Genomic DNA, 13,004 nt, shown 5'->3' on the forward strand with positions numbered 1-13,004 from the left:
TCCTGCCTAAACTTGAGCCCTAGAATCCACCATCCCAATATTTTGCCAGCAGTGAGATACTATACATTTTGGAAACATTAAAAGCGTTTGCTATTTTTTAAGGAAAAGTTTTGATAAAGAAATAGGGGAGATGTTCATCACCCTACAAAAGAGCTACCCCAACAGTCACAGTTCTTGCAGGGACAGGTGGCGCTCCAATTCTACAACTGAAACCCGTATTTAACTCACAAAATCCAACTTGCAAAATCACAAGGCTGAAATTCAACATTCTGCAATATTTGGATGTGTAGTAACGGACGTTCTGGTAGTACAATTCAAATTTGGGTGGTAGAGATGTTCTGCTAGTCAGACCTTGTTTGTGACCAGACTATAATTTAGTACTTGGCAGATCTCTCCCACCCATTTCTTCTCAAAAAGCTTCTCATTCATGTAATTTCTACCTCTTGTGTAATTGCAAATCCCTTTCTCTGGGGCAATAAGAGAGTGTTTGGCTCTTGCATGCCATCTTCTGATTTCAAAGACTCACTACACCTCCCATATAACTCACTGTGGCCCTAGGCTGTTGTTTTAAGTGACGCAAATAATCGTTCCAGCTTCCATAGATCTGTTACTCAGTTCCAGGCACATCAATAAAAAGATGAATCCTGACATTTTGAAAATGGCTTTTGTGTTGCTGAGATGTAGCTGTCATAAGAGGAAGCAGATAGGACAATATGTCCTAAGGAATGTTAGAACACCCCCCCTCCTCAAAATTCATTTTTAAACAAATGAGCCTCTTTACATTGACAGGCAAGCAGCAGCCTGCCCCTATGACTTAAACCGCTGCCCATAATAGCGTGGTGGTAACACATCTTTTACCTCAGACAATGACACACACAAACAATTCCAGGCAACAGCTGTCCATCCCTTGTAAACAGCTTTATTCACTCTTTTAAAGAGTCATGCAGTCATAAATACATATTGCATTGCTGCCACTGAGGTGCACACAAGCGTGTCTAGAAGGTTCCATAGTCCCATGTTGTGGCATGTGCACCCATTAAGAACAGTCTGACTGTACTCTTGCATGGGGCACAACTTGCTTCCCTGCTGCACGTGCCTGCTTCACAGTAACAAATTCAGATGGACACCATCTTGCACCTGCAATTTCTGTTGCCTCTGACTTCCCCCCACCCCTGTAAAGGGGGGAACGAACAAAAAGAAAATACATTTCTCCTCAGTAACCCCACCCCACCCCACCTTCCATCCACGTTGCCACTATTACAATTTTCTGAGAAATCTCTGGAACATAAACAAGAGTTTGCTTCAGAGGGGTATGTGAGGGAACTGAGGAAAAACACACAACCATGCTGTCTATGCCAGTCCTATTTTTCTTGTTATTGCTTTTCCCAGTCTTCAGGTCTTGCTTCATACAGCGTTTTGAATGCTGAGGTAAATCTTGAGAAAATGCACTTTATCCTACAACAGGCTTACTGGTGGAGCAGTGGGAGGAGAGCTTGATTAATTTAACTAAAGCAAGCATTTCTGGTGTTCACCAGCCCCACTATCCCTTGTGAAGACTCCCAAGACCACACAACCATTTCCCCAAGACTCCCATACTGAAAGCTCCTCCATGTGGGTAATTAGCAGGTTAAAGGCTGTATCCAAGGTCTCCGGTTGTAGAGTTTTGTCATGACCACCAGTCAATTACAGGAAAGGCCAGAGCCACGTGACAGGCATTTCACAGTGGAAGGTGTGTATATTTACCCCTTTGTCTCTTGTAAACAGATTATACAGAAAAACCTGACTGACCAGCTGGGGTAGGGTGGACAAAATAACTATGTGCACACTTGGGACGCAATACCTCTTTGTTGTTTCTAAAGACACAACTGATGTTCTCCAGAAAAACTGAAAAGTGTCCAGCATTCTTCTTAATCCTCTCATTCCCCTCCTTCAAGGAGAAACAAAAAGTAGACAGGGAAATGGAATATTGAAGGGTGTGTTGCTGGTGAAGACAATGCAACACAAATGTTTTCTTGCTTGACCATACACAGGAAGATGCAACAGAAAGGCCTGAGACAAAGTCTTTGTCTTTGATGATGGGGGCCGGTTAACACAAAGCTAAAGATGTAACCTGCTCTCCTCCTTCTGGAGGATCAAAGGAGTCTGCCCAGAAAGACTTGTGAAGCCATCTTTGTGCTACACCATTAATTTTGTTCTACAGTAGGAAAGTGCTAAAGGAATGAGAGTGGTAGGAGGCGAGAGTAGTCAAGCCCAGCTCAAAAAACCCACCACCAATCTAACCTTACCTGACCAAGAGAAGGCTTTACTCATTCCCACTCCATCCCCCACAGTTGCAATTGCTCAAATGCCACTTCATGTTCACTCCTTTTTTTTTTTTTTGCCAGTGTGTACTAGAAATCACACCCTCAATTCAAGCACAGCAAAACTTCCAATGGTTTTAGTGCAAATATTCTCAACAGCAGGTTCTAAAACGACTGTGTTGGTGATTCACCAGACTGCTGGCAACTAGCCTCTGCACAGTAGGGGGAGGCTTGACAATGCAGCACAAGGAAGGATGAGAATTTTGACTCAACAGGTGGGTCCCAACCAAAGACCAAATTTGACTGCTGGGATGGACAGCTTGTTAAAATGACTGGGGAACTGTTGGCTTCAGCAGGACTTGTGTACACTCATCACCAAGGAAACCAAGACCATTAACAGTGAACAAATGCATAGCTAATGATGCCTTTAAAAGGCCTTTATCACATAGGGGGAAGACTGCACTTTTAAGTAATGCCATGCATGAAGTTTAAGGGACAGTCTGCCTTAATAATATCACTTTACAAGTGCACTTACTAACGCTCCTCTAACTCGGTGCAAGTTAATCTTTTCCCAACCACAAGTCCACATGCCTAACTTCACCTGTTCTGTCACCTCTCATGGGGTCCAAAATTAGCAGAAAACAGCCACTAGGGCAGTGTTGTATTTTCACATAATGAATCTCTTTTGTCATTTTCTCTTGACTGGCTGTCTGCTTACCATTTCTCTCCCCCATTCTAAGATACAGCTGCTAGATGTTCCATATTTTAAAGGGGGGGAAACCCTTTGTACTAGATCTTGCCACTTCTATGCAGCACAGAATTCAGCCCAGATCTTGAAGAATAATGGATACTACATATCCCCCATATTGATTGCTTAGTTGTGACCTGGAATCATTATCTGGGCAGCTCAAAAGTCTTCAGGGTGAGTGTAGAATGGGTGAAGGAACTATAAACTCATTTCTTCTGCTATCAGGTCTGCTGCATGTATTAGGTGGCATCGAATACATGTCTTCCACACTGCGTGGATGTGATAGGGAGCTGTGCCAATGCATTAGTTTGCAAGTATGAATTTGTCCTCTGTGTACATTACATTTTTACAGGTACACATTCTACATGCACCTGTCAAGAATTATAAATAGGTGAAGCAGCATTAATTCCTTGATTTTTTTTAAAAAAAGGGAAACGGGTGTTATGGCAATTACCAAACAATTATTCGGTTACACCATAAAGACAAAGATCAGCAGAGAATAGGGAATGGTGAGTTGACAAGATGATAACAGGAGACAAAGCATCAAAGTTTATGGAGGCAACCATCATCTGAACCCAACTGAAGCCATTCAGCCAGTCCTACTGTGTGTTCGTTTTAACACAGAATGATTACAAGGGCAATGTGGATTCTTGGCTACCATGTGTGGTGTTTAAAACAATGTCACATCATCTGCAGGGTTTGACAGGGGTAATGCCCACAGCTTTGCTGCTTTAAGTGTTTTAGGGAAACATGTTCAGTGCTGTGATTTTCCTCTCCACACAATGCAACATCATCGAGGGCACAGAAGTCCCAGCATGCATTGCAAATCTTCATCGTACTCCAGGTTGATGCTGCTGGCAGAAAAGTGGCGCCTCAGGGTCTGGCTGTGATTCAGAAGATTGTCAGCTGATGCCTGGATACCTATGAGAAGAAAAGTAATGGATAATACTATTGGCGAGAGCTTAGCGGGATAATAGGAAGCAGAATACCAGCGCCAAAGAATGGAAAAACAAGAGGTTTGTGCTTTAAAATTTAGGCAAGTAATAGATGTAGTGGTCTACAGACTCTGGCAAGAGTACTGAAAGACTGGTTCTTAATAACGGTCAATAACTAGGGGTGGCAGTTTTTACAGAACTCATTTTAGGTCCTCATCGAGCCCTGGGTTCATTCTGTAACACTGACATTTGTTACAAGGTATATCTGAATTTTGGTAAAACTAATTTTTATTTTATTTTTAAAAAAACATTTACCTTTTCCTACCTGCACTTAAAATATATTAATGGAGGTTTGTCATAATTTCTTCTACCACTTTAACCATCCATTTAAAGAAAAGGAAAATTATCATGCTCTTAGGTCCTCCAGGTGATCATGAAAAATTGGACAAGCCAGCCAACATAACTAGCTGTTTATAGTATCTTCACTGCAGGTTTGACAGGTTACCCATACAAGTGTGAATATGGAAGCTGCTGCTGTGGTTTCAAACAAAATGAAAGTTTCTCCAAGTACACAAAGCATGCCTACAAATGTCTTCCATATAAGCACAGGCAGATGGTGTCTGGAAGTATCTTAGGTCCCTTCCTAAACTTAGCAGCCTCACACTGTGAGAAGATCTTCAAATGGTTGCTGGATTTAGTAAAAGGAATTGCCCGTGAGGCTCTTCATTCTAAGAACATTCTGATACCTTCCATTCCGTAAGAACAGCCCTATTGGCCCAGGCCTGTGTTCTGTGATCACAGATGGACAGACTTAGGAAGGTGATAACATAACAGGACCATTTTAACAGAGTGCTGTACATCATTCCCTATAACTCTAACTTATCTTAGTTTAGCTATAGCCCAAGTATGAAAATAGCCGCCCTGGGCACAGCGCAGCTATTTATATTCTCATCTTTGATGCAGTGAATAAAAAGTAGACATTTTAATTATTTGGCATCTATGGAGCCTACAGCCAAGAAATGCCATAAGTTATAAGCTGGGATTTTCATTTACTACAGGAAGCAACTAAGTACATCTTTCATGTGCTTTAATTTGACCCCAAGGCATTATATTTGTACTAAACAAAAAAAAGAAAGAAAACCACTTGCCAGCCTACAGCATAGTTATATGCTAAATGAGGCAATTAACTCCTGCAAAACAGCTCTAAATCTCATACACTTTGCAGGGATTTCATTAGGAAATCATTGCTGCGCAGAGAGAAAGTGCAACTATTACATAGAAACCAAATATCCAGCAACGGTTATCTCCCTCCCTCCTGGACTTAATCTTTGAAGTATGAGAACTCCCCCTTCATTCGGGAATGGGGCCTTGCTGAAATGTAAAGTTAATTGTGATGTGATAGCACAAGGAATGAAAGTTCATTGTTCACAAGCAACCTTTTGAATAGTCAAATTTAGTCAATTCAGCAGCGTTAGTCTTTTTGCACTCTTGCGAAGGAAACATTTTATGGGCATTTGCTAATCAAAGTGGTTGAGCGCCCAAGACAAAAACAGTGAATATATTTCTGTAGTCAGACAGATTAATAGATAGATATAACAGAGAGGGAATCTGGTTGATATTGTGCACTTGGACTTTCAAGCAGCTTTAGACAAGCTACCTCACCAAAAGCTCCTGAGTAAGCTTAGCTGTCATGGAATCAGAGAGGTCCTGTTGTGGATCAAGAAACAGGAAGTAGAGAGCAGGGATGGAGGGATGTAGAAGGTGGAATCCCCCAAGGATTGGTACTGGAACCTGTATTTTTAGCAGCCTATCCTATGGCAAAAGAGAGTCAAGAGTTGTGGTGGGTAATAATTGCCCCAGTACATGTGAACTAAAATCCATCCCACTACACCCTTTGTAACATTTGTGGACTTAGTCCCTGAACATGAAATAGCCTGGGTAACCAGTACATGGCTAGAAACAGAAAAATGCACCCGGGCACAGTTCTATTGGTCATGAATAGATGCACATGGTTTGCCTTACAGTGTAATCTTGTGCATGTCTGCTCAAAAGTCAGTTTCACGTGGTTCAATGGCAATTACTTCTAGGTAAGCATGTGTAAGATTGCAGCCTCAGATTCTGTAGCTTGGCTTTTAAAAGCCATTTAAACCAATGAGTTAAGAAAGCCCATTCTGCACTTGTGTTTTGGTTCAAGAAGTGATTAAGTATCACTTGCCCCTGCCAATATTTCATGCGCAAGAGGCAATCCTTCCTTTTTTCAAAAAAAGTGTGTAGGGGGTGGGGACTGTTTGATCAAACAAAGCCTTAGAGAGAAAGATTATACTGCAAAATGAAATCTAGGTTTATTCAGACGAAGTGAGCAGCAGAGGACTTCGCAAATCTCATACCTATTCCTCAATGCTTATGGGGCAGGATTCCGGAACTGCAGCTGTTTAGTAGGAAAGACCAGAAGCAAATGGTGAACAAGAGAAAGGACAGACAACACAAATGCAAATGCATGCAACGGAGAGAGAGAGAAAGAGAAAGAGAGAGAGCACAAAAAAGGGACAAAACAAAAACTATCTTCTACGTTGTAATCCCTAATGCCAGTCTAGGAGATTTCACATAGAAGCCTGTGTGCTAAAAACTCTTAGGAATTGTGTTCCAAGTCAGTGGCAATTTCTAAGCAAGTCTTGGTTACTGTGAGTAGCCTATCACAAAGGGATGGAACCCAACCCAAGGTGTCTACAAGAAGCATGGGACAGAGCATAGGTTTAATCCAAAGGCTGTTTTATTCCACAGAAACATTTCTAAAGCAGATGGGATGGGAAGCAGGGACCCTTGATTAATGGGTGTTCAAGAGAGGGCTGGACGCTCTAGAACGGTGCTGCAGCAAGCTAATCCTTGCAGCCCAACTCAATTTGAGCTCTACCCCTGTAAAACAGCTCACATCCATCATAGATATTGTTGGTCCAGACCACAGTTTGGTGGCAAGCTAGGCCATTAAACCTGTAAAGCATGCTATGAGGAGAGCCAACAATTCCACAGAGATTCCCTGCCTCTTGCATGGCCAATGATGTCACAATATAACATTGTTATACATTCTATAGCACAGAATTGGCAGCAGATTGCGGGGGGGGGGGGGCACAATCCATCAGACATAGCCCCCAAAGGCAGACATGGGACATAGCATTTTGAATGGGCCAAGCTAACTTTTCTCTGGGCTAAATGTTAGGTGGTAAGGTTGATGCATGGAAGACCTACTCTTAGCTTTCCATGAGACCCCAGCATTATTCATTTAGTAGTAAAATCTATGCCCTATGTTCAAAAGGGATTCCCAAAGCAGCTTACATTAATGTTGGGAAAACAAATTGCAAGACCAAAGTGTTGCCATCCAAGATTTAAGGTCGCTACACTTTGACTTTTGCACGGAACCTAAAAAGAAGCAAGAAGTGTAAGCTATCCTGTGCCCCACATTCTTGGACCTTCATGTTTAAACATAGGGCAGTTTCAATTAGCATTATGTATTAACACAGAAAGAAGCAACAGCTAAGGTCTGTCTGGTCATAACTGGAAAGCACAGTTGTGTAGTGTAGCCTCTAGAATACACCAGATGTGCATATACCCTGTTAACAATGGCTCAGGGGTATCCATGTTAAGAGCTCAATAAACAATTCCCCCTGAGTATTCTGCTTGTAGCTGGGAGACTATCTCAGCAGAGCAAAATGCGTAGCTGGAGACACACAACAAACTATAAACATTTACCTATTACTGGGTGCCAAAGGAACACTATTTGGCCCTGTGATAGCTGCAGCACAATCCCTTGAGATGGGCCAACATGATCATTGCCAGCTAGCCATGCTCATCAAGCTGTTTGAGTGAATTACCACTTGCCCAGTTGCCAATTTACTTAAAGGCCCTGTTTGTACATACATACATACATACATACATACATACATACATACATACATTTATTTATTTATTTGCTAACTACTTGGGAAACACAAAACAGAGATTTTTGAATAACAAATAATACATGCATGGACTGGTTTGCTGCCTTCCACCTCCCATATACACATGATATTTAGAAGGGAAACATACAACAGTATTTGACACCATTTCTGTATTTTGCTCTCTGGCATGTACACCTGAAAGAAGTGGTCTTTATTCTCTTCTGCATCTCTTATGTTGTTTTTATCAACATCTGAGAATTATTTAGTCCCACAACTGGGCCACTACATCTGGCTATTAACCACATCAGTAGGCATTCCCTTTTGCGTTTGTCCCTGCCTTCTAATTTGTTGGTTCTATCATGCCAATTAAGTGCTGACAGAGGATGTGCACAGATAGCTGTGTGTCCACTTCGTTATATATGTATTCCCCGCCCAAGAAGTGTGCAAAAGTACTTAAACAATAGCAAATTTGCTTGTGCAGTTTTTTGGTTTGTGCAAATCTTGAGTGATCTAAAGAATACATATATACATAGATGGCTAAGTTCCTGACACACCGTTATTGGCATGCTAGAAAAGAAATGAAGACAAATGTAAATTCTCAAGCACACACTTTTCAAATTGTTGCCCAATAAATCTGGTGTAGGTTTTGTGCAAATCTGAAAAAATTAACAAAAATATCTCCAGAAATGGTTACAAGCAAGGCCAGAAGAGAAATGAAAGCACTAAGGAAGTAGTGTACATAGGAAGGAGAGTAGCAGAAAGTGACAACACAGAAACAAATTGTCCATGACCCCAAATTGAGTGGCTTGGAACCCGATTTCCCCCAACTTACTGGATTTATCCCCATATCGAATAAGCCAAAATTTATAAGGGAAAAGCATCAAGACTGGTGTTGTGTGAGGGCAATGTCATGTGCACTATATGCAAATCAATTGGGAACACAAACAGCTACAAACCCACATTAAAACCCAGTGCGGACAAGCCCTAAGCCAACTATCGCAGATTCAAAATTAATACTTTGCTTCTACATCTCCCGTACTTACCTTTGTACCTATTCACTCTTTAAAAAGGGGGAGAGAACCCAGAGACTAAAAATCCTTAAAACAAAGAGACTGAGCTGGGGCGGGATTGCCCTCCTCAGATAAACTGAAGTGGAGTACCTAGAAGTGCTTTTTTGTTTTGTTTTTAGGAGTTCAAACTTTGGGGTGAAGGAAATGGAGTGTGAGGGAAACAAGAGGACAACTTCAGAAATGCACCCCTGCCATTACATCAGCCAGGCACAGCATTACTCCAGCCATATACCAAAAAGCTCAAGGGCACAGCATCTGCGAATAGGCAACTCAAGAAGTCTCATTCCCCATTCTGCTTTACATATATAGCTTGTGCACCATGGAAGCAGATACATGCTGCTTCCTGACTGGCTGTAAAGCAAAGCATGGGTTTGTACAATAACACACTGCAGCTAGGGGGGAAAGAGGACTTGGCTTCGTCTATTGCATAGAGTGAAGGGCAGGGGATCTGCAAAAGATTCCTGCAAGCAGCAAAGGGTATGCAAGCCAGAGGAGGCGATGACACCTCTGGTGACTGTATAGCAATTTATTCCACAGGTCTCCTGATGCCCAGCTTCCACTCCTACAGTTCAAGAAGCACTGCAGGCAATGCTAGGGAATACTTCCTATGTCTATGCAGATAACAGCTGGGATGTGATAAAGATGTGATCTTTCATCTAAAGCAATTCTTAAATTTAGCCAAGGTTCTGGGTTTGGAAGCTTTTCTACAACCAAGTATGCTAGGGAGTAAGTTCCACTACAACACATTTAGAGAAATATCTCATAATGCTCTCCCACTGCTGCAGTTATGTGATGAAATAAGAGACAGGAAGAATAAGAGACACTGCTACATTAAGTTGGTCGGTAGCTAACTCATTAACTACTGCCATAGTAAAAAGGTAAAAGGTAAAGGTACCCCTGCCCATCAGGGCCAGTCGTGACCGACTCTAGGGTTGCGCGCTCATCTTGCTCAAGAGGCCGGCGCTGTCCGAAGACACTTCCGGGTCACGTGGCCAGCATGACTAAGCTGCATCTGGCGAGCCAGCACCAGCGCCGCACACAGAAACGCCGTTTACCTTCCTGCTAGAAAGCGGTCCCTATTTATCTACTTGCACTTAGGGGTGCTTTCGAACTGCTAGGTAGGCAGGAGCTGGGACCAAACGACGGGAGCTCACCCCGCCGTGGGGATTCGAACTGCCGACCTTTCGATCGGCAGGTCCTAGGCTCTGTGGTTTAACCCACAGCGCCACCCGTGTCCCCTAACTGCCATAATATAGGCCTTTAAATATGAGAAAGTTTTGCTTTCCTAAAAGTAAAACAAACAAAAAAACCTGACATCAAATGTTATGGAGATTTATCTGCAATGATGGACTTTTTGGGGGGCGGGAAGAGGGAGGATTTGCTAAAAGTAATATTTTGCATGATAGTTCACATGCTGTCATTAATGCACACTGTTGTTCACTTTAAAAGCACAGAGATGCATTACAAAGCCTTTTTTTTTACCAATTTGCACCATATTGCACAGTATATTAAGCTACTGTTTTTTTCTTTCCTTAATTCAAAAACTCATTGACAAGCCTGCTATTTCACAGGGTCTAGGCAGCTTTAAATAGCTCAGCTGTGAAATATGTTGTGCAACATGTCATTTCTCCTCCCCACTTCTTGTTCTTCTGATAGAACTGCAACCACTGTTCTGATACCTGATGCTATATTTGGAACACTTATCCACTACACCAGGTATGCAGTTTTCAAGAAATTCAAGGACATTAATTATATCCATACTGGTGACTTTATTGAATAAGATGGGTTGCATGTGTCAGCCTCTGTTCTCTGGTTCCTCACTGCCCAATAGCCATTTTAAGACCCCTGAAAAAAAATGTTCCAGTGATTTATTTTACTGCCCTCTAATAGCTTGCTTGACTGAAGCAGGATTTCCCAGTTTAAAAGATCACAATTTGAAGGGTTATGGATATGCACCAAATTGTACTTAGCAAGGCATTTGGTTAAGATTTTGCTCGGGTCTGGGCTTATACACAGAGCCATGATTGCTTGAAGGTACCAACACTGCAAGGACATAATATGGTGCAATATTTTAACCTCGGAACTATAAATGACCTTGCATGTGGCTGTGTTCAAACAATTCCTGCCCCAGAAGAAAGATGGCATTTGCCACTATTGTTAGAGGGTCTCTTATCTGCGGGCACATATGCTTTTTGCAGAGCAAAGCTTGGATTAACTGCAGAATTTCCCAAGTGAAATAAATTACACAGAGGGACAGCACAACAGAGGAAGAGAGCTAGCTTGCTAGCAGCTATGTGAGAAAGCTCTCCCTCTCCGAAGCAGTGAATTAGACCAACCAAGAAAGATTCTTTCAGGTATCTCAAGTTTACAGCCTTGAAAGCTTTAGCGAAAGGCAAAATAAGCAAGAGATGGGTTGCTATGGTGTTACAAATGACAACAAATTTACTGACATGGGAGGACGAGTCTGATGCACCTGCATTTTAAAGATTTGGGGCATAAGCCAGAAGAGGTTAGGAACACTTAAATCCTATTAAAATAAACAGAAATTAAAACACACACTAGGTAAGTGTTCCAAGTCCATCCAGGGCACAGGTGCACAAGACCCTTATATTTCAATGAACCGGCACAGAATTGTGCCCATGGTTTCCAATCATTGGAAATAAAAACCAACAAATCTTTAATTTTCATTAATCCTGGACCAGGCAAGGCCAATTTGCTCAACTATAATGCATGATTCTATCCCCCCCCCATTCAGTTTTGTCCAGCCCCCTAAAGGTCAGTCAGTAAAATTTACAGCCATTTCAGCAACCCGGAGAAATGGGAAGGGTGGAAGCATGGGCTAAGAAAAGAAAAACAAGAAATTTGCTGGCGTAGAGTGAACATGAACTTTCACACTGATGAAACCCAGTGGGGCAAAAAGATCAATGAAACAGCAAAGAGACACACAAGGCATACCCGGGGTAAGTAACAAAAAGTAAGGTGGGGAATGTGATACCAGGGCTAAGCCAAGGAATTATTAAACATGTCTCTAACATGCTTTTTCGTTATGTTACTAACTAGGCTAGCTATGTGTAAAGAAAATAATTAAATCTGAAGGACTTTTACATATTGGTTAGAAATAGAATGAGATTGGGGGCGATGGCTGGATCTTATTTTAGTGCAGGAAGAAGTCCCCCAAGAGAGCATCTTTTCCATGGAGTCACTAAATTAGATATCATGGAACAAGTGTGGTTCCTTCTGTACCCAACAGATCTAACCAATGCTTTGACTTCTATAAGCCTATGTAGGAGCTGACAATTTATCCTGCCACTATTAATCTTGTCAAGAAGAACTCTGCACGCTGAGTCTTGGGCTCAACTTTAAAACCTAACCCTATTTCTTATGCCAGGTGTATGTGAACATATCTAAACTGTACACCTAAAATGGCTTTCACTGCCATGGCTGAAGGATCTTGGGCACTGGTCCTCAACAGGTGGATGAGGACACCCAGGTGGGTTACAACCCAACCAAAAGTGGGCTGCACCAGCAGTGCTGACATTTCCTTTCCCCCCTTGGCTTCAAAAAGTTTTAAAGATGAGGAAAAAATGTGGAGGCGGAGAGAGTAGGACACAGAAGGAGAAAGAAGGGGATGGAAATATTCAGTAAGAAATAAGAGTGGGCACCACGCTACACATGAAATTAAATGTGGCTCCCGTGTCTTATGGGCTAGGAACTCCGACAAAGATGTTTCCATACCCTCAGGGAGTTTTGGTTCCCAGGGGTCAGTGGAGAAAGCCATATTAAAAACTTGCCTTAAGTTAGGAAACCTAAAAAAGATCTCTATATTGTGGTGCAATGCAGGGCTGGTCAGGGGAGGTAAGTGGGCATGGTTTAAAATATCTGGAAGATGCCATAGCTGAGCACCTTTATTTTTGCCTGTTTCAACGTGAAGTATAGCTATATGTACATGCAAGTGTTACGTTCTGGCTGCTGGTGACAGGGTGGGGTGGGGGGTATGTAAGAGGCTCCCCTCCCACCTC

The 13,004-nt window shown here is 42.2% G+C and overlaps 1 protein-coding gene across 5 annotated transcripts in view; it reads right to left on the minus strand.

The window, feature by feature from the left end:
- Positions 1–903: 903 nt before the first annotated feature.
- RNF157 (ring finger protein 157) overlaps positions 904–13,004 on the minus strand; it is a 73,866-nt gene continuing 61,765 nt past the window's right edge. For 3 of the 5 annotated variants that reach the window (XM_083487558.1, XM_083487556.1, XM_083487557.1), the window contains 2 exons: positions 6,371–6,411; positions 904–3,969 (listed from right to left, as the gene is read on the minus strand). In XM_083487558.1, coding sequence (XP_083343684.1) covers positions 6,371–6,411 — 41 coding nt within the window. In that variant the 3' untranslated portion in view covers positions 904–3,969. The remainder of the gene's footprint in view (positions 3,970–6,370; positions 6,412–13,004) is intronic. The other 2 variants (XM_083487554.1, XM_083487555.1) reach the window with 1 other exon arrangement.

The sequence above is a fragment of the Podarcis liolepis genome (assembly GCF_965112155.1).
Source record: "Podarcis liolepis genome assembly, chromosome: 2".
Lineage (NCBI taxonomy): Eukaryota > Metazoa > Chordata > Lepidosauria > Squamata > Lacertidae > Podarcis > Podarcis liolepis.